The sequence below is a fragment of the Pyricularia grisea genome (genome assembly GCF_004355905.1).
Source record: "Pyricularia grisea strain NI907 chromosome Unknown Pyricularia_grisea_NI907_Scaffold_12, whole genome shotgun sequence".
Taxonomy (NCBI): domain Eukaryota; kingdom Fungi; phylum Ascomycota; class Sordariomycetes; order Magnaporthales; family Pyriculariaceae; genus Pyricularia; species Pyricularia grisea.
In genome coordinates, this window is record NW_022156724.1 from 222,908 (window position 1) to 247,970 (window position 25,063).

A 25,063-nucleotide genomic window follows, 5' to 3' on the forward strand; every position below is an offset into this window, starting at 1 on the left:
AGAAGCCGACCGGGTTTTTTTTTGTCTTTGTCTTTCTTTACTACCTACCGTAGTAGGTAAGTAAGGCACACACGCTTCCTAGGTAGAACCACACCAGAAGCGCGGCCAGGTTCAATTTTAAAACAGGGACCATCCCTGCCAAGTGCAGGCAGGTCGCATCGCCTCGTGGGCCCATTTTTGTCCTGGCAGAGCTTTGGAGGGGGAAATTGATGAGATGACAGACGAGAAATAAACTTTTTATTTTCGGGGGCCCTCAAAAGGTCTTTCTCATATACCTTAGGTACCTTAGTAAAAATCAATCTTTTTACACATGACAGCACCAACCCCGCCTCCGTCGGTCGCGAACTCAAGCAATCATCAAACCCTAACCAGAGATCAGGTGGAGTTGTTACCGGACAATAAGAACGAATGAAGAAAACGAGCCGAATATGGCGCAAAGTTCGGCCGACTCTGAGAACCCCTCAGCATGAATGAATGACATGATGCGCTTTGCTACCATGGATCGGTACCTTATTTTAGGGTACATCATACTACGGTAAACAATGACTGCGAGAACTTTGTCGCTGGTCAGCAACATTGCATTGAACTAGGTATTTCCCAACCATTTTGAAGGTGTGGTAGAAAGGCAGAAAAACAAGGGTCTTTCAAAAAAAAAAAAAAAAATCGTACCATGTTGCTTCGTTTCCTTTTTTGGTTAGTAAATTGTTTATTGAACGTATTCTTTCCATCTACACACCTCCCCCGAATGTCTTCTCTCCTGAGGTATCATTCGAACGACTTTTTTTTCTTCAAATACGCTGCAAGGCTGTTCCGTAAATTGTGCCGACTCTGTCACCCTCCAAGATTGTTTTGGGGGTTGTATCGAGCAACATTACAGTAGGGAAGACGATGCGCCAAGTGGAGGGAACCGGGCTGTTTTGGATGTTGGGTCTGGTGCAACAACCATGTGTCTGCCCATCACAATCAAAATTGACCAAAAGACAGTGCGAGGCAGAAATGCAGTGGTGCATCCATCACGATGGACTCGTCCGCCAAGTCTGGTTGTCACCAAGTTTCCCACTTGTACCTAGCCTTGCACCCACTGGATCGAAACTACTGTCTACTACGCCATGCAGGAACCCTTGTAAGCCATTGAGAGCAGCCATTGGGTAAAAATTGGTTAGCGCTGAGGCTGATTGGCAATCACAGCAAACAGGTAAACTAGGTACTGTACTGTACATACCTGATTACAGTACCTTACTTAGTACAGAAACAAAAACAAAACAAGAAAAATAAAAAAAGGGGACCACTCCAAAAGCTCTCCAAACGGGCCAAATATGTCATACGGTAAAAGAAACATGTCTCGGAGCTTTCTTTTTTATTCACTTGTTGCTTGCTACGACGGGGACCATCTCGATTAGATAGCAAAAAAAGGGGACAATGTATCTGAATTTGTTTGGATAAAACCAGGGTCTACAAAGCAAAATATTCTGCTAGCTAACCACCTCGTACTGTATTCCGTAGATTGGAGGACGGATACGGGAAGATCATGAGACAATAAAGACCAAAATACTTTACAAAATATTCCATTTGGGGGCAAAGCCTACGCCTCTAACCTGCGCTCGCCCGCCAAAGGTTCCGGTCTCGCTACCCCATTCTGGAACAGGTTGGGTACCTACCTAGGTATAGATAGGTACGTACCTACTTTTTACATCCGGCTTGCCGGCGACCAGTGTTAACTTGCCCAGGACCAGACCAGCATGCGGGTCGGGGAACAAATCTTGGCTTCTCTGGCGTTCCCATCTTTTTAGGTGGCAAGGGTGGTTGGTGATGACCGTTTTGCGACAAGGGGAGTATGCTTTTTTTTTTACTCATTTATTTTATTTTATCTTATTCCTTATTAATATTCTTTATTCTGTGTACCCGACCTTGACCTTGCCCATCGGGGGTGCCGCTTAAGGACGCTGGGCTAGCTAGGGTTATGCTTTCAGTTTTCCCCCAGCTAAACCCGTCGGGGAAATAAGTCAACGCAGGAAGGTAGTATAAAATCGTAATTCTGGCTCTGGGGTTGGATAAACAGCGATAACCAAAGAGGCAATTAAGCCCGCTTCTATTATGTGAGGTATTCTTTGTAATTCATTGACTTGTTTTCCCCCATTTCGGTGGAGACCTCTGACCGGTACCTTTTTTCTTTACTCCTCCCCTAGCTCCCGGAGCTTTCTCTAGGTTAGTCTAGGGTCCGTTGAGAGTAGCTGACCAAGCTTGGATACTACCTGCCTTGCCAAGCCTTCCTACCCAGTCGAGGAGAAGCAGATCAGTATATATCTCGGTGCTTCTCATCTTCACTCTTGACATTCACACACTCTCTCCCTAATTCCCTTCCTCACGGGCCTCCTTTCGATCTTGCATCCGGCCACTCCTTATTTTTTTTTTGCTCTGTTGCTTTGTTTCTTTCTTGTATATTAAGAAAACCCTCTGTATAAACGACATAACAACAACAACAACAACAAAAAAGATGCACGCATCACTCACAAGTTGGCTGCTCGCAGCCTCGCTCTTGACGCAACCCATCAGCGTCTCGGGTCAGGGCTGTCCTTTTGCAAAGAGGGGCGGAACTGTGGACAGCAGCCTCCCCCAGAAGAGGGCTGATGATACGTCAACAACATTTGGCCGGTGCGCAGTGAAGAGCAACCAGGCCGGTGGCGGCACGAGGAGTCACGACTGGTGGCCATGCCAGCTCCGTCTCGACGTGCTACGTCAGTTCCAGGCGAGCCAGAACCCCCTCGGCTGCGACTTTGACTACAACGAGGCGTTCCAGTCTTTGGACTGTATGTCTCTCCTCTTTTTTATTTCTTTCTTCTTGTTGCTTGATCTACTTCCTTGCACCAAATTATGGCACCGGCCGTACTAACAAAGAAGCAATTTTCTGGTGCCACAGACGAAGCCGTCAAAAAGGATATCGCAGCTCTGATGACCGAGTCGCAAGATTGGTGGCCAGCCGACTTTGGCAACTACGGTGGTCTGTTTATCCGTATGGCATGGCACAGCGCCGGTACATACCGGGCAATCGATGGCCGTGGTGGTGGTGGCATGGTGAGTGAAGGCTGATTTTGTTGTTTGACTATCTGACCATCCCATGTTTTTTTTTTGCACCTCTTTCTTCTTCCCGCTTGAACTACGGATATCTCTTGATTTTGCCACCAGCACAACCACCACTATCAATTTACTGTACTACTACAGTACAATAGTGGCACGTGTGAGAGGCAAATTGATCAGGGGCCAAACTGACTCCGCAAACACCGTCCGCATTTTTTTGTCATGAATCCACTTTGTTACACACTTTTCCAATCCTTCATCACATATCGAATCCACACACCCCATGTCATAATCAGATTATGCCATACCATACCCCCATACCTACCATTCCCATTTCATATCCATCTATCTATTTATTCATCCATCCCATTCGAGCGGAGCCTTTGTTCCCCCTTGCTGCCCTACGTCTGTGGGAGGTTAGAGTGAATAAACTCTTTCTTGGCGAGCACCCACACAAAAATAAAAAAAAGGATGACTTTTTCATCAACGTTGGATGGGGTGTGCCCTTGGCGCAACCACCACCATGATTGGTATCGGGACGTGACTAGCTAACTTTAGATTTCTTCAACAAAAAAACAGGGTCAACAACGATTTGCTCCCCTCAACAGCTGGCCCGATAACCAGAACCTGGACAAGGCTAGGCGCCTGATCTGTAAGTTAATGCGAATGCCTTGGTCATTGTAATGCTTCGGTGCATAATGAATGCATGTGAAAAAAAAAGGACACACCAAAACTGACAAAATCCACCTTGACCATTCAGGGCCCATCAAGCAAAAGTATGGCAACAAGATCTCATGGGCCGACCTCATGCTCCTCACGGGCAACGTTGCCCTCGAGAACATGGGGTTCAAGACCCTTGGATTCGGCGGTGGTAGGGCCGACACGTGGCAGTCGGACGAGTCTGTCTACTGGGGTGCCGAGACCACGTTTGTGCCTCAGGGCAACGACGTCCGCTACAACAACAGCCTCGACTTCAACGAGCGTGCCGACAAACTCGAGAAGCCGCTTGCTGCCACCCACATGGGTCTCATCTACGTCAATCCTGAGGGTCCCAACGGCACACCTGATCCGGCTGCCTCGGCCAAGGACATCCGTGAGGCTTTTGGCAGGATGGGCATGAACGACTCGGAGACTGTCGCTCTGATTGCCGGTGGTCATGCCTTTGGCAAGACGCATGGTGCCGTCAAGAGCTGTGAGTGGTTGACCGACCCCGGCACATGAGAGAGACAAGATGTGCAAAATGTTTCCAGAAATATCTTTTTGTTTCCTGCTTACTGACCATGTGCATTGTTTCTCTGCAGCAAACATTGGTGATGCCCCTGAAGCTGCTGACCTTGGCATGCAGGGCCTTGGATGGCACAACAGTGTCGGCGAGGGCTATGGGCCCAACGCGACCACAAGCGGTCTGGAGGTTATCTGGACCAAGACTCCTAACAAGTGAGTGGTTTTTGTTCTTCTTTCTTTTCTTATCTGTGAATTCCTTGTCCCTAGCCTGCCTTGCCTGCCCCCTTCTATTATTCCAATGGGAATAGGATGATCTTCATCTGCCCCTCTACTTGGCGCATCCTTTACCTACTTAGGAATGTGGTTCAAATCGGGGCTTATTACATCTTCTGGTTGCTATTCCTTTTTTTTTTTTCTATCTCTTTCTGCACTTTGCCTTTATTCGGTGTAGTCATGTTTTGCCTCACTTCTTGGCATTACCACCTCCCCTCCCGTCCCGTCCGCAAAAAGAACCACACACAGAAAAGACAGGGGTTTGAGGGGTCTCACTTTTTTTTTTTTTTTTTTTTTCCCTGCAAGGACGGACCCCCCAGCCTTACCGTCGCTTCGCCCCGAAACTATTTTTATCTCCCCGATCACAATCACAATTACTGTTACACAGTAAATTGTGCCGGCAATGTGCATATCGCACGCATGCAACCCTACAACGGAACCCTCCTTTGTGCAGTGCCGTAGGGGGTGATACTGCCTATGAGTGGGTGGCGCCGTTGGACAACATATTTTTTTTTCTCTGCCCGATCACAACATATTTGCCAAGTCTCACTCAGCACCCACACACGCAAACAACAACTAACCCATCACATCAAATTCACAGATGGAGCAATGGTTACCTCGAGTCCCTCCTCGGCAACCACTGGACCCTTGTCGAGTCCCCTGCCGGCGCCCACCAGTGGGAGGCCCTCAACGCCACCGCCGACTACCCGGACCCCTTTGACAAGACCAAGTTCCGCAGGCCCACCATGATGACCTCGGACTTGGCCCTGATCAACGACCCCGAGTACCTCAAGATCACTCAGCGCTGGCTCGAACACCCCGATGAGCTGGCCGACGCCTTCGCCAAGGCCTGGTTCAAGCTCCTGCACCGTGACCTCGGCCCAACCTCGAGGTATCTCGGCCCCGAGGTGCCCAAGGAGACCTTCATCTGGCAGGACCCGCTCCCCGCCAGGGAGGGTGATCTGATCGAGGACGCCGATGTCGACAAGCTCAAGACCACCATCCTGGCCACCGACGGCCTCAACGTCTCGACGCTCGCCTCCACCGCCATGGCCTGCGCCGCCACCTACCGCAACTCGGACAAGCGCGGCGGCTGCAACGGTGCCCGCATCGCCCTCGAGCCGCAGAGGAACTGGGTTTCGAACAACCCTACCCAGCTCTCCGCCGTCCTCGACGCCCTCAAGAAGGTCCAGTCCGACTTCAACGGCAGCAACGGCAACAAGAAGGTCTCCCTTGCCGACCTGATCGTTCTGGGTGGCACCGCCGCCGTCGAAAAGGCCGCCAAGGACGCCGGTGTCGACGTCAAGGTCCCCTTCTCCGCCGGCCGCGTCGACGCCACCCAGGAGCAGACCGACCTGACGTCGTTCTCGTACCTCGAGCCCCAGGCCGACGGTTTCCGCAACTACGGCCGTGGCACCGCCCGCGCCCGCACCGAGGAGTTCCTGGTCGACAAGGCCTCGCAGCTGACCCTCACGGCGCCCGAGCTGACCGTTCTCGTCGGTGGCATGCGCGCCCTGGGCGCCAACTACGACGGTTCCGACGTCGGCATCTTCACCGCCAACAAGGGCAAGCTGACCAACGACTTCTTCGTCAACCTGGTCGACATGAACACGGCCTGGACCGCCAGCGGCACCGACGGCGAGACCTGGATCGGCACCGACAGGAAGACCAAGACCCAGAAGTACACGGGCTCCCGTGCCGACCTCGTCTTTGGCTCCCACGCCGAGCTGAGGGCCATCGCCGAGGTCTACGCCGAGTCCGGAAACGAGGAGAAGTTTGTCAAGGACTTTGTAGCCGCCTGGACCAAGGTCATGAACCTTGACCGCTTCGACCTCAAGGTTAAGAAATAAGTTTTCTGATCACTTGTTTCTTTGTTCACTCTTTCTTTGTCACATTTTTTTTTTTAAAAACTTCTCTGCTCGTCAAGAGCCCCCCCCTTTTTGCGAAAACATTCGCTTCTATACCCGAGTTGGTTGCCATTCATTTGTGCAATCAACCAGCTGACACTTTATTTGTCCATGTTTGTCAGCTTTTAATGCCTTGTTCATGACATATAATTCTTTTTCTTTTTTTTCCTTTTCTGTTATATGAGAGACATAAGCTAGCAATAGTCCGAGGATCTTTCTTTTTTTTAGACTTCCTCTTGTTTATAATAAAGATGATTCATCTAAAAACAACCCGCCCCACATGCTACTGTCATAATTCGTGATGCTGTTTAAAAAAGTTTGGTGATCATCGACCAAGTCCTCTTTCATGTCCTCCGATCCGAGTCCGTTGAAGTTGCACCAAGCAGCCCGGTCTCTTCGTCCGGCTGCGCCGTACTCGACCTGGCATTGGCAGTATTTGCCGCCCTGACCGTCGTCCCGCTCTGCTTCTGAAGCGTGGTCCAGATACCGGCTACTATGATCAAGAGGCCACCGACAAGGCTCAAAGAGGAAGGCACCGTGCCCCAGATTATACGCTCAGTCACGAGTGCAAATACTATTTGGGTGTACTAGGCAGCGAGATCTGTGTCAGCAAAAAAAAAGAAAAGAAAAAAAAAAAGCCACAGGGAGAGAACAACTGTGATTTGCATTCCGCCCAAGAACAAACTTACTATGAGGTTCGTCGCACGCCCTGCCTTTTCCCTCTGCAGCCCCTCGGTGAGCAGGAACTGCAGCAGAAACCCAGCGACTCCAATGAGAAGAAACAAAAGCCTGGGTTTTGGAGGAACAAAGTTTCATCACTGTCAGCAGGAAAGCCCCCTCATCATCACTCAACACATCCAGGGTCAAAAAGAAAAAAAAAAAAAAAAAAACATACCAATGCCTAAGCCGATCAGGAAACACAAACTCCAAATCCGGATGCAGCAGGATGGCCACGGCCGAACCGACGGTAGCCACCATGGCAAAGTAGTTTACGCTGACGAGCGAGTGCGCGCGCTTCCCGATGACGCGGATGGTGGCGTACGACGTGGCGGCGCAGAAGCAGCCGCCGACGCCGCCGATGATGGCCAGCGTCCTCTGCGTCGGGGACACTGCGGGCGGCGTCGGGGCCAACGTGGAGAAGAAGTAATCCCCCGAGACATTGGCCGTCGCCGCCGTCGCCGCCGCAGCTGGGTCCTCGTCTAGGCTCGGGCTGCTGCTGCTGCTGCTGCTGCTACCAAAAAGAAAAGTAGGGCGCGCGATGAGCAGCACGCCTGTGAAAGCCAGCACGCCCGCAAAAGTCTCGTGCTTGGTCATGGGTTCCTGTTGTTTTGTCGACGGGTGTTAGCTAGTAACCAACAAGACGCAGGAGAACTAAACCCCTCTTCCCATCTCCACGCACGAAAGAGACATCCAAACACCAGTCCCAGGGAAAGGGTGTGCACATATAAAAATGTACCCCTCCCTCAAAAAGAAATACAAACCTTCAAAAATACAAAACAGACAATAGCCGTAATGGTCGGGATGATGAAGGAAATGAACGTCGCATCAGACAGGGGCAGGTACGAGAGCGAATAGTACAAGCCCAACAGGCCCGTGAAGCCGCTCGCGCCGCGGAGCACCAGAAGACCCCTGACGGACCGGTCGCCAAACGGCGCGTCGGGGACGCTCTTCCACCACATGTACAAGAGGCCCAGGATGGCGGTGGCGAGCATGCGCACAAAGATGACGTGCAGAGCGTTGAAGGAACCCGAGTCGTCGTTGATCAGGAGCTTGGCGGCTACGCTCATCTGTTTTGTTTGGATGGTTTTGTATTAGTCAAAAAGAAAGGGGGGCAAAAAAAGGAAGTGGCGCCGAGCGAAAGCAATTCTTTCATCAACAGACAAACAAAACATACACATGCACCACACCCCTGGGCAAGAAACACAAACAGTAATCCCAGGTTGCGTGTGTAAAAATCCTTCACCTTTGCCCACGTCTCGCCATCACCAGGCCGGCATGACTCTGGTGCATCTTGGTCACCGCAGGCGCCGACTTCGGCATCATCATGGCCTCGGCTGACGGGCCGGCCATCTATTGACGAAGACGGCAACGACCCCGAGGTGACCTTTTGCTGCTGTGGGGTTTGCAGCGCACCGTAGCTGGTTCCTCGGTGTTTTGCCATCTCAACTGTCTTGTTTTGCTTTTCCAACTTAAAATTGACGTTGTTGTTATTCGTCAAGAATTTTTTTTTTTTTTTTTTCGTACCAGTAGTAAGAGAGAGAAAAAAAATACGCAAGTCAGTTGGGGTAAAAAAGGTTTTTTTATTCGACTGCTCCGCATTAAACTAGGTATGTACCTAGGGGTCTGTCTGATGTTGCCAGGGGCCCCACAGACGTATGCAACCAGATGGACCGGCCCATTTAACAAGCATTGAACCCTTTTGCTTCGTCATTACGCTTATTATACCGTATAGGTAGTGACTCTGGCACGTTCAGGATAATAGAAATCTGTATTTGCACGCGATTCAATGTAAACAAGAATTTCTTGAAAAATTAAGCATATCAGCAACGAGTAATGACATGGGGGGTTTTACTACGTAGTACCCCTGACCAAGGTTACTTGGAAAGCTACTGCAGGTCCGTGTACAACAAAGTGGGATTTATACGTCAACCCCCATGAGCAAAACCTTAACAACATACTTGCTTGCTTAATATCGAGGCAAAATTCACCGAGAAGGAATAATATATATGCATTATTCATGATTGAAAAGCCGCAGCGTACAAGCTTGAAGACCAAAACCTGTCACATGCTGCCAATGGGGCAAACCGAGTACAAGCCATGATTTCCAACACCCAACCTGCCTTCATGCCTCGTTGAGCATATCCTCCAGCATTTCCTCCAGTCTATCATCCACTGTATCCTCGAACGTGTCCTCCAGCGTATTATCCAACGTATTATCCAGCGTATCCTCCAGCGTATACCTGAACTGCACCCTTTCCACAACGTTCCTTGTCCTCCTCCACTCACCCAGCCACCGCTGAATCATTTGCACCTCCTGTGCTTGTATATTCAGAATCTCCCTGGGCGGGAGCTCTGCCGTCGTCTCATTGTCCCACAGCCCATTCTCGTCCCAATGGTGCACCCCACCCTTGACTAGCAAGAACGGCTCCAAGTCAGTCGAGTTGCGGTTGGGCGCCTCCGGAGCATGGACTCCGGCGTAGAGCCAAGGGTCGGCTTCGCCATCCACAAAGGCCACGCGAGGATAGCTGAAATTGAGCCCACCGAGCTTGTTGATGTGGTCGACGTCGGGGAGTGCAGTCATGTTGAACGTGTACTTGCACTGTAGAGTTAGGTAAGGCAGGTCGATGAGGCGAGATAGAAGCGGAAGTTTGTTTTCGGGATATCCTGAACCGGTGATGAAGTATCCCCATCTTCGGTCCCAAGGGTTTACAGATTAGAATCTGGAAACTTCAAGTTCAAAAGATAGCAGTCCACCTAGAGGGGAGAAAAAAAAAAAAAAAAAAAAAAAAAAAAAAAAAAAAAAAAAAAACTCACTGTGTGCAAACCTGATACTGCCAAGACCTCCAAGACCAGGTGCTGAGGTCGTCATCTTTCCAAGCATCCGGATTCACAAGCGAGAAACACTCGTCCTGTGTAGCGCCCATATTTTTGCAATCCTTGACCGAGGTGGCGTTGATCCAGCCGATGTAGTTCAACATCTGCGGCGTCAGAGTCTCCAGGTCGTTTGCATCCTTGTAGCCGCCCAGGACGAGCAGATCTCGCACTTGACTCCTCAGGGCCCTCGTCGCAGGATACTTGATGATCTTGGAAGAGACGTTGGCGCAGTACTCGTACGTCAGGTTGTTGCTCACCTTTGGATTCCAGTTGAGCGACTGCCAGCCCATGATGCCAGACGAGAGCACGTTGGCGAAATCGTTCCGGTTTGTGAGGTTGGATAAACCAAACACCTCCTTGAGTTGCTTCATGTGCTCAAAATCCCCATCTTGAGCAATCGTATCAAGCGCATCGGTGAGCTTTTGGGTGGCGGTCACACACTCTGACGGTGCAAATTTCCTCTGGGCCTCACAGTACTCCCAGTAGTCGATCACGGCGAGCGGCACCCCGGACGACGAGATAGCGCCCCAGAACACATCCGGATAGAGCTTCCTGACAAAAGCCGCAAAGGCGCCTGCATACGACCCGCCATAGGCAAAGTAGGGGGTGGTGTACGACGTCAGGTTCTTATTTTCATACCCGTGAAAAACGACATTCTTGGCGAAAAAGGCAGTGTCGGCAAGAGCTTGATCCGTGGTCAAAAAGCGAAGATTTTCAGTTGTAAGGTTGGGAGTCGGAAAGCTCGCGCCATAGTACCGATGTTCAAGCACGACTGCCATGCCCCTGGTTGCCCGGGCGAGGCGATATAGGATACCCTTCTCCATAAAGGGTAGCCGCTCCGCGCCACTGGTTTCGCCGCCAAGCAGGACGATGACGGGCCCTCCATCGCGATAGTGGCTGTCGTCGAACCAATAGCGCAGTTGGAATGTGTCGTTGGAGTGCGGCTCGTAGGATTTGTCGTTGTGGAAGTGGTCGACAGGAACTGAAATGTTGCGTGCGGGATATCGGCCTTCGGCTGCAGCAACAACAGTGTTTGCTTGCTGGTGCACATAGAACCGCGGTGTCATGAATGATGGGCGGACAGCTGAACAGGCCTGACCCGCGACGGCGACGATCATGGCCAACCGCTGGATGATCATGTTGGCCAGCATGGCTGAACAGGTAGGTATTATATATGATTGATCAATGAATGCTTGATAAATCTACCACATGGAAACCCATCCAATCCCCAAATCAGTTTCGTTCACCTTGCATAAAACTGGTCCCAGGCTGATGCAAGTTGCCAATTGAACCGAACTGAAGTGAGCTTCCTCTCCAGCGATCGTCGATGCGCCAATAACTCCAACCTGAGGTGGATGAAAAACCAAGAAGGTTCAGTCTTTCCCAGAGGAATGGTGAGCCACAAAGACAGTCCGGCAATAAATTGCGTTGGTTGTTCCTATCTGCAGTCAGCAAGTAGCTCCATCGCCGACGCGACCCGAGCTGTGCAGGGTTAGACCTTCTAGCTGGGAGCACTAGCCTGAGTCGGTTGGCCCATTTATTGCATGTGCATCTTGTTTACAGGTGCGCCTTTGTTTCCCCATCGGCCTCTCGAGACTGCAACATGATAAGTGCCTATCTAGGTCATGTAGACTCAGACCCTATATTCGAGACTGATATAAAAATAAAAGTAAAAATCGTACGGGCAAGGTGGAAGATTACGAAAATCCTGGTTGAGATGAACACGAACGAAAAAAAAAAAAGAAAAAAAAAAAAAAAGTCAATTTGCGTCAAGGGTTAGGGCAGTAACCACACAGCATCACACTCCTCACACAGTCAATTTCTTTGGATGATCCGACACTCAATGCTCAATGAATGGTAACCAAAGACTAGCTACGTCGACGATTTTCCAGATTTCCAATTGCAAATAGCGCTCGCTAGTACACAAACTGTGAATACAAAACAAAACAAAAACAGTAGCCATAACCCGAAGCCCTCGTACAACCTAACATAAAACACAAAAACACATTTGATATCCCAACAACGATGTCTGATCCAAGCATCATCGTCTGGATTGATGCACTCGGAAGTGCAAGCTCCGTCACCTCTTGACAATCTAAAAGTAGCTCCTCATGGCATCCTGGTATCCCGTTCCTCCCTTCAGGTCGCGATCAAAAGACATCTGTACGTCCAACACCTGCTTTATGTGCGACATGGAGAGAGGTTCTCCTCGGTTGACAGCCAGGGCCTGTGCTGTACCCACAGTGTTCTTGATCTGCCGTCCGTTGAGGTCATGACGAGCCAGCGAGTCAAAATCAGACTCGTTAAACGGCATCAGTTCCGCCTTCTCCAGCACCCGCACCCTCTCAATGAAAAGTTTGAAGATGGCCTTCTTGGCCTGCTGCGTCAGCCTGTCGTATCGGAGGGCGATATGGATACGTGATTGGAACGCGTCGTCGAATGTCTGCCAGAATTGAAACATTGTTAGTCATTATGATCAATACATGTAGGAGCAAGGACAGCCAGAAACTAAAGCTGATAGTCTAGACACGTGGGCCAAGCTATTAAAACTTACCTCAACGCGGTTTGTTGTGAGGAATAGAATACCCTGGAAATATTCGAGCTGGCGTAGGAAAATGCTGACCAGCGCATTTCGGTGGATATCGGCAATGTTACGCTTCTCCAAAAAGACGTCGGCCTCATCCAGGAGCAGGATTGCACCCCATGCGTGACAGATGTCGAGTATCTTTTGCAACTCTGCCTCGAGGTATCGCGAATCGGTGCCTAGCTCACCTGCTGAGACCATGTATAGCGGACATTTGAGTAGCTCGCTGATGCCCTCGGCCGTCAAAGTCTTGCCTGTACCTGGCGGGCCATGCAGCACAGCCACCAAACCCTTGCCCTTGCCCTGAATGACATCGTCAATGCTTTCGGCGGCATGATATTTGTGTGATTCTACAAGAGCCTGTTCCGAAACATGTTAGCATTTACATGACCTTGGCAAAGCAAAATGCACGGCAAGTCTACTTTACTCACCTTCACAATGTCCTTGGTCTTGGCTTCCAGCACCAAAGACTCGTACGCCGTCTCGTTCCACTGAATGTCTTTGACCCCAGACACTGTAAACTCCAACCACAGCTTCTCAGCAAAGGCAAACCCAAGAACTACAGGGGATGCGGTGAGATAATCCTCGTCACTGAACTCTGGAACCTTTTTGGCGTCTGTTTCCTCACTGCTTGCATCATCATTGCCACCATCGGCTTTCTCTGCTTTGTGAGCCGCACCACCCTCGCCCTTTTCCTGCACCTGATCCAGCTTCTCCTTGCCCTGGTTGCGCTCGGCCATGAATCTTGGCATGCGTATGAGTTGTATCTTGCCGTTTGGATCCTTGACGGCCTTTGTAACAAACTCCATCTGCGGGCCACTGCCACCCTCCGAGTCCGAGGCCTCATCCGCATCATTATCTTCCTGATCCGAAATGATATCGTGGTCCTTAGGACGGATATGAGATATCGGGTAGTTGGGGTTAATGCGGCGATGAATACTGGGATCAATCATGATGCGACCATTGATGTTGACCTTGATGATCGCCCGCTTCTTCTTGTAATACGCCATTCCGTGATGCGCTCGGTAGTTGACGCCTGCCAGGGCGACGAACTTTTTGCCCCTCTCAATGAGATCTTTTCTGATTTGCTCTTCTGTCTTGTGGAAGCTCAGGGGGTACACCGAAAGACTGGTGATCTTTCTCGCACCGCGAAACTCGGTGACTTCCTCGAACTGAGAACCAAAACCAAACTGTTTGCCGTCGTACTCAAAATACTGTTGAAATGCAACATTAGCAACCATCTAAAAGGCTGACACGAGCAGAGAGGAGAGGATAAATAAATACCTTGCCGTCAATGAGGTACGAAGCGCCTTTCATGATTCCAAAATGCTTCTCGGCCGACTCTACCTTGAACACCCGGGGTTCATCGGGACTCCCATAGGTTGTAGTAAAAGCCAACGTACCGGGCTTCCATAAAGCCCAGACGAGGTCGAAGGTTATAAGCCCATTCTCGAGCATGGGATCAAGACTATACGCCACAGCGCGGTTAGTATAGCGTCCCCACAGCCATGACACTTATCATCAGTGCAGGGCACTCACCTGCTCTTGATCGCCGCATAGTCTTTGTTGATGTATTTGATGAGTACTTTGAGATGAGATTTCTTTTCATCAATGCGACGTTGCTCCTTCTTACGGCTACGTTTAGTCGACTTGGCTGGCTTTGCCTTTCTGAGATGTTTGAGGTGCCGTTTGAGGTCATCGAGATAACTACACGAAAGAAAAGTCAGTATCGCCATTCTCCACGGTATTTATCGTGCGTGAAATCATGAAATCGACCACCAACAGGTCCCACCCCTGATCAACCAGACTTACAGGAAAAGCATATTGGGGTCCAGTTTCGGGGTCTCCTCGACCAGGCTCACTCCCTTGATGCTACCCATGACCTCCTGCAAACACTCTCGGAGAAGCTTGCTCTTGATGTCCACGTGTGTGTTTTTGTACTTGCCCTCCCAGTCGAACGAGCGACGGACGTGAAAGATGTATTCGTCGTACTGAGTGTCTGGTGATACTTCGGCAGTATCTTGGAGCTTGTATGAGTGAAGCTTATTGTCCCATACATGATCGACACGCTTGAACTCTGGTCGACCTCTGTTCCGCCGGTGTTTCTGCTTCTGCTTATGATGCCTAACCGGTGGAAACAGGTGGCCTGGGCGACCTGGTGGTACTGGCCAGCGCCCTCCACCGTTCTGTCCGAGGGGCATACCATGCTGTCCACGGGTGCCCGGGTCTACAACACGGCCTTGAACGGGTGGAAGGGGCGGTTGGCTAGGATAGGCGGCGGCATAGTTGATCCCATGGGGGTAGACAACGCTGCCGGAGTACGGAGTACTTTGAGGAACCCCGACACTCCGTTGCTGCATTTGAAATTGTTGTTGCATCTGCAACTGTTGAACTTGAGCCGAAAGCCTGGCGATCTCCCCTCGCGGACCAAGTCCCCTAGTAGCACCGTCCATATCGGATGACATGTTGTCGTCGCGGCCCGAGTCGGAGTCCGAGTCGGAATCAGAGTCGGAACCTGTAGCTGTCTTACCCGCCAGGAACCTTGTGGGCTTGTTACCACCCGTGGGCTTCTTCCTGGACTTGTGGTTGTCGTGGCGCTTTTTGGTCCCGCTGCGCCGCTTCTTCTTACGAGATACATATTCTGATTCGGAATCGCTAGAGGAAGATGAGGACGAAGATGAAGACGAAGACGACGACGACGACGATGTGGAAGAATCCGAGTCGACATCATCATTAGAGTCGGATTCGAGGGGCGATGATTCTGTGGTCCTGGCAGGGACTTTGCCCGCCTTTACCGACTTGCTTGACTTGGATTTGCTGTGCTTCTTTCCATTCCGCTCGCCTTTGAGATCCTTGTCAGTAGTCCCGTCGGACGTGCGCGGCTTGGAGCCAGAAGCGGCCTCTGGGGTGGGAAGCATCTTGGCATCGGCGCTATTAACGGCGGCTGACAATATAACGTTGAACGCATCTGGCGGGCAGCTCACGGCTTGTTGGTGGGCTACGTTCTGCGCAGTGTCCATTCTGGCGGATCAACAGAGCCGACAAATGGGATGTGAGTAACTTCGTTGCGCGAACACGCTCAACTTGCGATTCTGGAGCGAAACCCAGGCATCTAAAGGTAAGCAAAAGACTTGGGGATGATGACGAGATTATTATATGAGGGGAACTCCAAGCCGATGGCGGGGAGCTACTTTGGATGGGAGACGGGAGCTGAAATGTGATGGCCAACCAGCAAGGTAGGTGGGCGGGCAGGTAGGTAAGCAGTGATTGTCTGTCTGGTACAGAGACGGGCGGCTGACTGAACCAACGGCTGGCACCTCAGGTCTCGGCCAATCACAAAATCACACCTGCGTTGGTGGCCTTTGGTACGACGGCTTCTTCAATGAATGACTATTCTCTAGGTTGCCATCTAGGTAGAAACCCAAGTAAGTTCGCCGATGCGAGAGGCCACCAATGCTATTTACGGTGGTGGTATTGATGACGGTAGGTAGGTACCTAGGTAGGTAGGTAAGGTAGTTAAGGTAGCTTATGACAAATGACGTTGCGATCTGCCGTGGATCAAGTCAATATCGAATAAGGCTAACACTAGTTCCAGACCCGGTTCGAGACAGAGTGCAAAGGAGGCTGACTGGGATTGTGGATGTTGTTTGTAAAATGCCAGTCAAACCAGAGTAGAATTTAAAAAGCAACCGAGGAAAGCGAGGGGTGATTCTTGGCGTGTTGCGCGCGAAATCAAATTGTGAAGACGGATGCAAAGGACGGGGAAACCAGAGAAAGTGTTTAGGAACCACTGGATTTTGGGACGCTTTTTTTTTTTTTTTTTTTTTTTTTTTTTTTTTTTTTTTGGCCAGCCAAGGCAACAGCGGCATGCACTAGGTAGGTAGGTAGCATCCTCCATCCAGAGTCACTTTGGGGTGGTGCATGCACGTATTTTCAGTCGGCAGGTGTGCCCACTCACTCAACTATCTGTCGTGTAACCCCGAGTCCAGTGGTAAGGTCGGTAAGATAGGTAGGTACCTTCGTCTTGTTTGCAACCAGTGAGGAAAGATAACCAATCAACCTACCTAGGCTGCGCTGCTTGCGTGTGCCGGCCGTCGCAAACATTTCTGCCGTACGCCTGCAGCAAACAACTTGATCCGCGCCTTCATTTACCACCTACCTACCTTATGTACTTAAGGTAAGCAAGGCTGGAAGGATTTTTTTTTGGATTGATTGATGCATGTCAACGTTTGGGGTGGCCGATCATGGAGTCCTAGACTAATGCACCTTGTGCATGTTGCAGGATGAGATTGGGGCTAGTGATGTTGGTTGGAACAGACGAAAGAAAATGAATCCTCAAATTGTGAAAGTCCGGACATTGAATACTAAGTTAGGTGGTAGTATGGGAGAATGAGTGCTTTTTGGTCTCGATTTTCTGTCACAAAAGCCGCATACAAGTTGAATGAAGCAAGCGGTAGGTACTCAAGACAAGGCAAAATGTGGTGGGTAGCTTCCTGCCTGGGACGGGACCAAAGATCAGGGCGAACGCAGTCGATAGGCTAAAAATTTCTCTCGTCACTCATTGATGGCCAGGCAGGTGGTTGCCTCTGTATCATGCTGGCTGATTCGGCGTCGGCGCGGCCGGCCGGGCGACAATGGTTGGTTGGCTGCTTTTGACGGGCCTGACCATCTTGAGCAACCGGTCCATGCATGCATCAAATTTACGCCCGCATTAAGGGCGTAAACAGTTTGAGGCGATTGACTTGCCGTAGCGTGTCCCTATTTCAGCTTACGTTTTTTTTTTTTTTTTTTTTTTTTTTTTTTTTTTTTTGGCGCCAGAGAAATATGAGGGTGGCCACGGACGTTGGCTAGGAACCGAATTAGCTTTTGGATTGTCGCCTGTAGGTACCTACCTACCTAATCGGATGAACTCTAATGTTTCTCGTTTGTGGATATACAATTCTGGGCTGCTAACGTGCCTTGCGTGCATCAATGTCAAACACAAAACAGGACGAAAACAAAGACGAAGAAAGAACCCTCCTAATTAATTACCAGACAGGCATAGTTTCTGGAATTAGGAACCAAGGCAGTTCCCGGTAGCGTGGAACCCACCGTAGCCTGCCCTGAAAATGTCGCCCCAAATGAGATGGAGTGGAGCCTAGCGGCAAAGTCAAGGGTAATAATGACACAAAGAGGACCGAAAGACACAATTCAATCCGGTATGGTGTAGGGGTTAGCATACCGCGTTTTCACCGCGGCGACTCGGGTTCGATTCCCGATATCGGAGTTAACAACGACTTTCGGTTCAGCAAAGAAAGCACGGTCTGACAGACGTGACGATCAATGAGTTCGAGTTTGGTGATGACTCCTCGACTTTCCTTTTTGCCAATGCGATCGATGGCATTCCCAGTGGGTCCCGTGCGGGGTACCGCAGGACCCTTGATTTGTGCTTTTTGCGGAAGCCGCAACCCGCAATCTTTTGCTGTTAATGAAAAGATAACTTTGTTTTGAATTAAAAGACAAGCCCGGAAATTTGCACATAAGAAACACCTGATCCGACTTAACCTCGCACCGTCACCATACTCTACGGAAGCGAGTTACTCGTACTCTTTGGTTAATGCCTCCTAGCACCGTCACCCCGGAACACCCTCCTAGTCTAGCCGTTTTGCAGGGCTATTAAGCTGCCATCTATCCATCCTCCGGCCCTTGATCAGCGGCATTTTTACCAAAGAAAAGGTATAACTGAGCCGCCCACTACTTTGGAGTCTCGACTTTCAAACACTCCCTCGTTGACCACACTGCTTGATGCCGCTGCGAACTGGCCCGGGCCATAACACAACCACTTCTTTTGCCGGCACCCAGGGCTTCGGATCGACTCTGGTGCCCTCAATTTTGGTGGAATTCTAGAGGGTTTTTGCAGCTGAAAGCGACGGTGATATCAGGGTCTCCTGATTATCTATGAACGGTTTGTCGACGATCGGCTGAACAGACCACGGTTGGGTCTGTTGCGGACTCCCGCTGGTTCCATCGGACTCCGGGACGCTCAAAGTAGGCTGAAGTTTGCTGGCTGGCCGCTCGCTCGTTCCAAGTTGGCACGTTGCTTTGATGGCCGGTAACCCAAATGGCTGACATGGTGGCATCTTGGTTCTGGGCTTCGACATGCCGCCATAGCTATATTCTCGCGATATCAATGTCACGTCCACCGAGTTGCAATCCATGCTGTATTTCCCCTCAGAATACACCGAAAGCCCCGTCAGCTTCCCCATCCAGCTTCCAGTTCCCGGGGAAAAGTTATAAACAGGTACTTGAACTAGTACACCATTTAGCAAGTCGTATACATGTTTACCCCGGTCCCCTTGGATCTGAATGCGTCTGTTGACTCCTTGTGGCAGCTTAAGTCTTGTTTGCAGGCAAGTATACGTCTTGCCAGAAGAGTTGTCGTCCTGGCTGCATTTTGTATATTTGTTTTGCCCACCAACGTCATGATTCCGAGATAGGCAACTCCGCGCCACGAGAGCATATGTGGCCGAAACATGTGAATCCCCCAGGATACTAGTCCAGCTGTTCTTGTCAAGTGGGAATTTGACCAAATGCTCCATGTTCTGGTGTACAAAGACGGCCCGGAATGACTTCCCATAATTGCCAGTATCATCTAGAAGCTCTAGTATGGTACCAACCAGCTGTATGATCTTCCCGTGACAATGTTCATGGGCTAACCAAAAATCGTAGAGGTCCTGATCATCACTGCTTTGAGCCGCTTGGCGCAACGCCGTACCCCAATCAGTGCTGGCCCATGATGGCATCTGGATATTGAGGTATTCTTTCAGCTCGTCTCTGAACAAGAGGCTCCGGAGGGGAATTCTCCTGGCATTTCCTGTGCAGTGGCTGACCTCTACGCCTAGCAACTGGTTAAGTACCGGAACACTTGGACAGATCGGGTTATGGGTCCACTTGAAGAGAATTCGTTTTTTAGAGTTGTTCCCTGTATCTTTTTGGTCTTGCCTGTGAAGGATAAATTGATCACAGACACTGCAATGGCAGCTGTTATCTCAAACCCATCTTTGACCCATTTGTCCGGACTTGTCCCTGGCACTCCTTGGATATCAGCGGAATCCGCGAAGAAGGCGTTTGTGGTGTATTGGCATCCTTTGTTGTGTTGTAATCCAGGTTCAGCTTCCGGGGCCGGTTCTGAAGCGCCAATAAGCAGCAAATCGCCATCCCTGAGAAAGGACTTGGGAGGTTTCAACAGCTTCAGAACACCACCAGCACAGCGGCTCAGAAAGTGCTTCGGGGTTGCCTCCCAATGACAAGAAACAACTGCTTCACCGTCGTTCAGGGAGCGCCAGGGTATTCGAGCGGGCAACTTGTCGCCCTCGCGGCGTCGGATGATACCTTTGGGGGTATGGTGTTGGAGGATCTTCCCGTTGTCATCTGGATGTCTGACCGTACCGACTGGCCCCCACAAGTCGGCAAACAAGGGCATTGTGGTCAGTATTGACAGTCTCTCGGTAACGTCGCTCGTGTCGGGCACGGCTGATCTGCTAAGAACCTATACTTGACTATCCAGAAACCCATCCAGACAGGCCAGTCGTCGCAGTGAGAACTCAACATTGGGATATCCGTCTGAAGCAGGTATGTTGATCTTTCCCGGAGACTTTGTTGCATTTTTCGCTCCCTGTTCGACCAATTCTTCATCAAAACGACTGGTATGCGACCCAGAATAGGATATGAGACCTAGCTCAAGTACCCTAACGAGCCATTGACAGTCCGCCATGGTTCTGATGTGAAAAGGCCACTCCGGATGCAAATCAAATTGGTGCTCGAAAGCCTTGCCGGACTTGGAGGTTATTTTCTCCAGAGTCGGAGCCGAGCCGCTGATTGCTCTTCATGCCAAATTGAAGCTCGGAGTTCTGAAGGATGTGGTATCGCAATATCTCATGAAGAACTTCATGACATTCGGGGTCGACGATGTCCAAGTCGACATCGAAGTTGTACCTTTCTGCCATTGTCTTCCAATAACTTGCTCTCGAGACAAAACTGGGTATAAGGGGAGGCTCTTCCCATCGGATTCCTTTGGATTGAACCCTCGTTGGTTGCTCGACCTTTGGAGGGGGTAGTTCGTTGGATTGCCTGTTCGATCGAAACAAATCCAGAACTTCGGCATATGGCAATGACATTTGTTGTTGCCCATCACTTTTGACGCACGTCTTCCCAGACTGTCTGCACTGGGAGCATTCCGGCCGCATTCCATCGCATTTTACTCGACGTTGTCTGACGAAAGCAGTTTTGTAAGTCAGTTACATACTCGATTCGCCGGGTTTGGTGATTTCTCCCAGGAGACAGAAAGCTGGGAAAATGAACAGCACCTACATGCAGTTGGCACATCCTGTTGTAAACCTCTTTTGACCACCAGTTTGTGTCGGCCCATCGGTCAACTGTGCTGAAGCAAGCGTGCTTCTGTCGGATGAGCCTCCCAAATTCCAATGTCTTTCCCACTCCCAATCTGGCAAATCCGGTTCACTGTCGACGTCGGCTTCGAGTTGTCCTCCCGTGATGCTCCTCATTTGGCCAGAGTCCAAGTGCTCGTCTCGAGAGCGCAGGGCTGGCAGAACCATCGACCGGCCTTTCCCGACGCGAACAGGCACAGGCAAATCGTCGCCTTCATCACTGAACCTTTGAGCATGTGTCAGCCTCTTTCCTTTTTCTCCTGCCAGAGTTTCAACATCGCGCGGCCTAGCATAGTGCTGCACAAGCGGCTCTGCTGAATCGAGGTTGTGTCGATGAAGTGCGTCCAGTTCGTTACGAAGCGTTGCTCTTTCTTGAATCAGAGCAATCTCATCCTCTTCCAAATTTTCAATAGCGACTTTTGGTGCTTTATACCTGTCATACAAAGATTGCCTTCCGTAGATTCCGACGCGCCATGTTGATTCGAGTTCTTGATATTTGTCTTCCAGATCCCTATTCTCATCCTGAAGCGCTCTGTAAGCGACCAGAAGATCGCTTGGAGACTCCCATGGGGGCGAAATAGCTGGGCGGCTGCCGGAGGCGGCTTCGCCGTGGATATGTCCTGTATTCTGCTCTCGTAATTCTATAGAGGAAGGGGATGTCGTTGCTACCGCTTTCGCTGTATCGTGCCCATGAAGAATGGGAGTACTGTCTTGTGCCGTTGTCGCGACTGCATCACGACTCTCTTCTGAATCCACATCATGTTGTCTGGTGGCGGTAGCCATTGCGTCTGACAGTGCTGCAGGGTCCCTGTGACCCGACATTGAATGAATCTAGATGGAATAAAATCAGATCAGGAAAGGAGGTTTGTTTGCTGCGATTTCTGGCTGAGGACTCGATACCAGAAATCATTAAACATCGGACGAGGCAGAGGCTAAGAAGAGCTTTCTATCTTTTGACCTCGTTCATGCGCCCGATTCCCCTCACATAGTACGCCTCGTCGACCGGCCTGGCCAGGCAGACTTGCTTGGTGGTGGCGCAGCTACAGCATTATGGAAATTCTGGCTGGGGAGTTGTGGGCGAACGTACCCAATAACATTGAAAATGCACCCTCCAGCACGCATGGTGGGTGAAATACAGCAGGCAAGTGGAAAAAGTCGACTCGAGCCACCCAAGAGTGATCCAATGGTACATTGGCATTTAGATTAATCACTGTTGTTCGCCCCATTGGTGGTAAGACAGTTTGCTTGGCACGAAAAGTGAAAGACCAGAATTCTGCAAAAGAAATTATCATGCAGCAGAGAGATCAGCGCCGTTGTACAACATTACTCCTCGTCCCCACCAGTCTTGACACCCTCGGCACCATTGGTTGACCCAGTGGTCTCGCTGCCGCCCAGCTTGGCAGCCCCTACAGCCCGCCCGAGCTCGATAAGCATCGCCTTCAGCTCCTTGACCTCTTCCCGCAGCTGCTGCACCTCCAAAACGGCCGGCTCCTCCTCGACGTTAGCCTTGGCCATACTGACAGTCTTGTTCCACCCATCGCTCTCGAAATCGAGTTCGTCTTCTATCTGCTCCCACTCCTCCTGCACGTCGTCGTCCTCTTCGCCGCGCGACCGGTTGGCCCTGATCTCGCCGGCGGCTTTCATCTCAAACATGGCCGTGAAGAGCAGGAGCGGCGAGTACAGGACCGCCATGACGATGTCGTTGAGCCGCTCGTACATGCGCTTCTCCATCCACCACTCAAAGGGCAGCGCGACCAGAAACACCTCAATGAGGTTTAGCGGCGCAATGTATACGTTCTCGTCGGGGGCGCGCACGAATTGCATCGTCTTTTGTGCAAACAGCGCCAGGAACTCGTCGTCTGCGTTGTCGTAGATGTCCTCGTAGGCAGAGTTGTACAGCGCAATGAGCACATTGAGCAGGATGACCATGACGATGAAGGTGAAGAAGTAGTAGAGTATGATGCCGAACGGGTGGCTGAACTTTTCAAAGCCGCTAAAGTCAGGGCTCTGCATGAGGGCGTTGGCCATGGATTGAATGATGAATCCCGTGTCGCTGAGGGCGTGATCGTCTGCGTAATCCAGGCCGATGAAGCTCTGGAAAAAGCCAATGATTATAATGGTAAGTAAGGCGAAGAAAATGATGGATTCCTTCATCATGACCTTGAGAACGACCAGCATGGCGCCAAAGAAGCGGAAAGTGTCGAGATAGAGCAAAAGCCTGATCCAGAAGAGAGGTGCGCTGACGGCCAAAAAGTTGTAGCTGAGCTCGTTGAGCTGCTCACGATCAGTCTTGCCGTCTTCGTCCTGGGCTGGGCCGTTGACAGGCTTGGTGAAGGCGAAGAAACGAATGCCCAAGCTGATCATCAGCAGTCCGTAGAGAACGCTGTTCAGAGCGTTCCAGAACCCCAAGATGCGATAGCCCGCCTTCCAGACCTTGGTGATCTCGTCGCAAATGAAACCGACAGTAAAGAGGTACATGAGACCCTCGACGATGTCAAGTTCGCCGCTGCGATTGACCGTGCTGATGGCACCCGTGTACAAGCCCAGGTAGATGAATGAAATCACGAGCTGGGCTGCGTTCTGGTAGATTGGGGCGCGCATGCGATCGGGGTCCATGTGGACGAGGAAGCGAGTGTTGGCTTTGTCATGGTAGTCGACAAAATTGGAGGGATCGTCTTCGTCCTGGACCAGCCAGCCGCGCCAAAGATGACTGATACATTTCTGATAGCCGGAGGAGCCAATGACTCGAAGGGCATGCAGATCGACGGCGCGTTCAATGACGTTGGCCGCGGGCATATCCTCCCCGTTGATGGTGATTGAGTACCGCTTAAGTAGCACCTTATGCTGGAGATACTCTACATCTTCTTCCTGCTCGATTCTTTGGGTGGGTTAGCCACCAGAGACTCTTATGCACGTGATTTGAAAGGGAAACCTACATAGCCTTTGCGATAACCTCACATGCAACACCTCTGACCAAGTGGAGATCGGCATCCCAAAGCTCTACTGAGGATTGATGCGAGAACCACCTTTTGCAAACAAGCAAACAAAAGACGACACAGGCTCCATATTCAGACCCACCAGCCTCCTTGGCGGCCTTGATGACCTTGTTGGTGATGACTTTGCTGTGAGGTTTGGTGATGAGGCTTTCCTCGAGCTCACAGGGAACACATTCCTCGATCAATCGGCGCAGGCGGACAGCGACCTTGGTGACCTCGATTGGGGGGACGGAAGACTCGATTATGCGATTGTGATAGCGTGGTAGCACTGCAATGATTATTAACAATTGCTGAAGTAAATCGCGTCTAGCTCGTACCTATTATACGTATATATATCAGAGCAAAAAAAAACACATACAGTGACGGCGCTCGTGCCACCAATTGTCGTGATGGTGGCTGCCAGGACTCTTGTTCAATCCAAGAACATTGGCCCAAGACCTGTTGTGACGAGGCATCTTGGCAATTAATTGTATGGCGCTCGGGCAGGTCTGAAATTAGACCTCCACTGGTTGAGAGAGAAGAAACTCAAGCAGTCGGCGAGATTAACAGAGGGCTTGGAAGCAAAAAGAAGAGGTGAGTTTGTCATGGTTGTAGGGAGCTCTCCGCCCAAAGAGCGGGTTGCATCGAACGAAGCTTTTTCTTGGAATGCTCGAGCTTCAAGCAGGGAATTGAACCTCATGGATCCCAGTCGCTTGGACAGGGGTGTTGAAGTTAATGACGTCGATAACGTTGGAGAAATCGTTATCTGATTGCAGCGAATTGATTGATTGATTGATTCCTAACATGCATGCACTGACCGAACTGAAGCTGAAGTCAGTTAGCGCCCCAACGTCCGAACACCGGGGGGCTTTGCAGGGTTTTTACCCCGCATTGGAGATTTGGCCGCCCGTGCGTCTGTCTGTGGTCTGCTGGCCCGTCTGGGGTTGCCAGACCAAAAAAAAAAAAAAAAAAAAGACAGTGTACAGTGTAACAGTCAGTACTCGG

At 50.6% G+C, this 25,063-nt stretch overlaps 6 protein-coding genes across 6 annotated transcripts; 1 reads left to right on the top strand and 5 right to left on the bottom strand.

The window, feature by feature from the left end:
- Positions 1–2,423: 2,423 nt before the first annotated feature.
- Positions 2,424–7,330, top strand: PgNI_12460 (uncharacterized protein). Its single transcript, XM_031132408.1, has 7 exons — positions 2,424–2,807; positions 2,918–3,072; positions 3,655–3,727; positions 3,836–4,267; positions 4,377–4,512; positions 5,174–7,070; positions 7,175–7,330. The coding sequence occupies exons 1-6, from the start codon at positions 2,495–2,497 to the stop codon at positions 6,420–6,422; spliced, it is 2,358 nt and encodes a 785-aa protein (XP_030976067.1). The 5' UTR covers positions 2,424–2,494; the 3' UTR covers positions 6,423–7,070; positions 7,175–7,330.
- PgNI_12461 (uncharacterized protein) lies at positions 6,824–8,686 on the bottom strand (the record flags this gene model as incomplete). Its single annotated transcript, XM_031132409.1, has 5 exons — positions 8,374–8,686; positions 7,961–8,266; positions 7,375–7,799; positions 7,169–7,268; positions 6,824–7,066 (listed from the first exon to the last, which is right to left on the bottom strand). Exons 1-5 carry the CDS (start codon positions 8,638–8,640, stop codon positions 6,824–6,826), a joined length of 1,341 nt encoding a protein of 446 aa, XP_030976068.1. The 5' UTR covers positions 8,641–8,686.
- A 635-nt stretch (positions 8,687–9,321) lies between these two features.
- PgNI_12462 (uncharacterized protein) lies at positions 9,322–11,224 on the bottom strand (the record flags this gene model as incomplete). Its single annotated transcript, XM_031132410.1, has 2 exons — positions 9,322–9,889; positions 10,014–11,224. The coding sequence occupies 2 exons, from the start codon at positions 11,222–11,224 to the stop codon at positions 9,322–9,324; spliced, it is 1,779 nt and encodes a 592-aa protein (XP_030976065.1).
- Positions 11,225–11,905: 681 nt separating this feature from the next.
- Positions 11,906–16,405, bottom strand: PgNI_12463 (uncharacterized protein). The gene is made up of 6 exons (XM_031132411.1): positions 14,470–16,405; positions 14,197–14,364; positions 13,942–14,125; positions 13,089–13,871; positions 12,628–13,017; positions 11,906–12,516 (listed from the first exon to the last, which is right to left on the bottom strand). Exons 1-6 carry the CDS (start codon positions 15,675–15,677, stop codon positions 12,169–12,171), a joined length of 3,081 nt encoding a protein of 1,026 aa, XP_030976066.1. The 5' UTR covers positions 15,678–16,405; the 3' UTR covers positions 11,906–12,168.
- A 1,564-nt stretch (positions 16,406–17,969) lies between these two features.
- On the bottom strand, positions 17,970–22,064 carry PgNI_12464 (uncharacterized protein). The gene is made up of 2 exons (XM_031132412.1): positions 21,007–22,064; positions 17,970–20,907 (listed from the first exon to the last, which is right to left on the bottom strand). Exons 1-2 carry the CDS (start codon positions 21,903–21,905, stop codon positions 20,445–20,447), a joined length of 1,362 nt encoding a protein of 453 aa, XP_030976135.1. The 5' UTR covers positions 21,906–22,064; the 3' UTR covers positions 17,970–20,444.
- Positions 22,065–22,406: 342 nt separating this feature from the next.
- Positions 22,407–24,534, bottom strand: PgNI_12465 (uncharacterized protein; the record flags this gene model as incomplete). The annotated part of the gene is made up of 3 exons (XM_031132413.1): positions 22,407–23,961; positions 24,020–24,347; positions 24,438–24,534. The coding sequence occupies 3 exons, from the start codon at positions 24,532–24,534 to the stop codon at positions 22,407–22,409; spliced, it is 1,980 nt and encodes a 659-aa protein (XP_030976064.1).
- Positions 24,535–25,063: the final 529 nt, after the last annotated feature.

What these genes read in the sequence shown, in the direction of transcription:
- PgNI_12460 (XM_031132408.1), top strand. Translation starts at nt 2,495, where the DNA reads ATGCACGCATCACTCACAAGTTGGCTGCTCGCAGCCTCGCTCTTGACG. An exon ending in CAAGGCTAGGCGCCTGATCT is followed by an intron (nt 3,728 to 3,835) that starts GTAAGTTAATGC and finishes TTGACCATTCAG; the next exon opens with GGCCCATCAAGCAAAAGTAT. An exon ending in TGGACCAAGACTCCTAACAA is followed by an intron (nt 4,513 to 5,173) that starts GTGAGTGGTTTT and finishes TCAAATTCACAG; the next exon opens with ATGGAGCAATGGTTACCTCG.
- PgNI_12463 (XM_031132411.1), bottom strand. Translation starts at nt 15,677, where the DNA reads ATGGACACTGCGCAGAACGTAGCCCACCAACAAGCCGTGAGCTGCCCG. An exon ending in GACCCCAATATGCTTTTCCT is followed by an intron (nt 14,365 to 14,469) that starts GTAAGTCTGGTT and finishes TCTTTCGTGTAG; the next exon opens with TTATCTCGATGACCTCAAAC. An exon ending in AGACCAAGGACATTGTGAAG is followed by an intron (nt 13,018 to 13,088) that starts GTGAGTAAAGTA and finishes GTTTCGGAACAG; the next exon opens with GCTCTTGTAGAATCACACAA.
- PgNI_12464 (XM_031132412.1), bottom strand. Translation starts at nt 21,905, where the DNA reads ATGTCGGGTCACAGGGACCCTGCAGCACTGTCAGACGCAATGGCTACC. An exon ending in ACAGGATGTGCCAACTGCAT is followed by an intron (nt 20,908 to 21,006) that starts GTAGGTGCTGTT and finishes TGCTTTCGTCAG; the next exon opens with ACAACGTCGAGTAAAATGCG.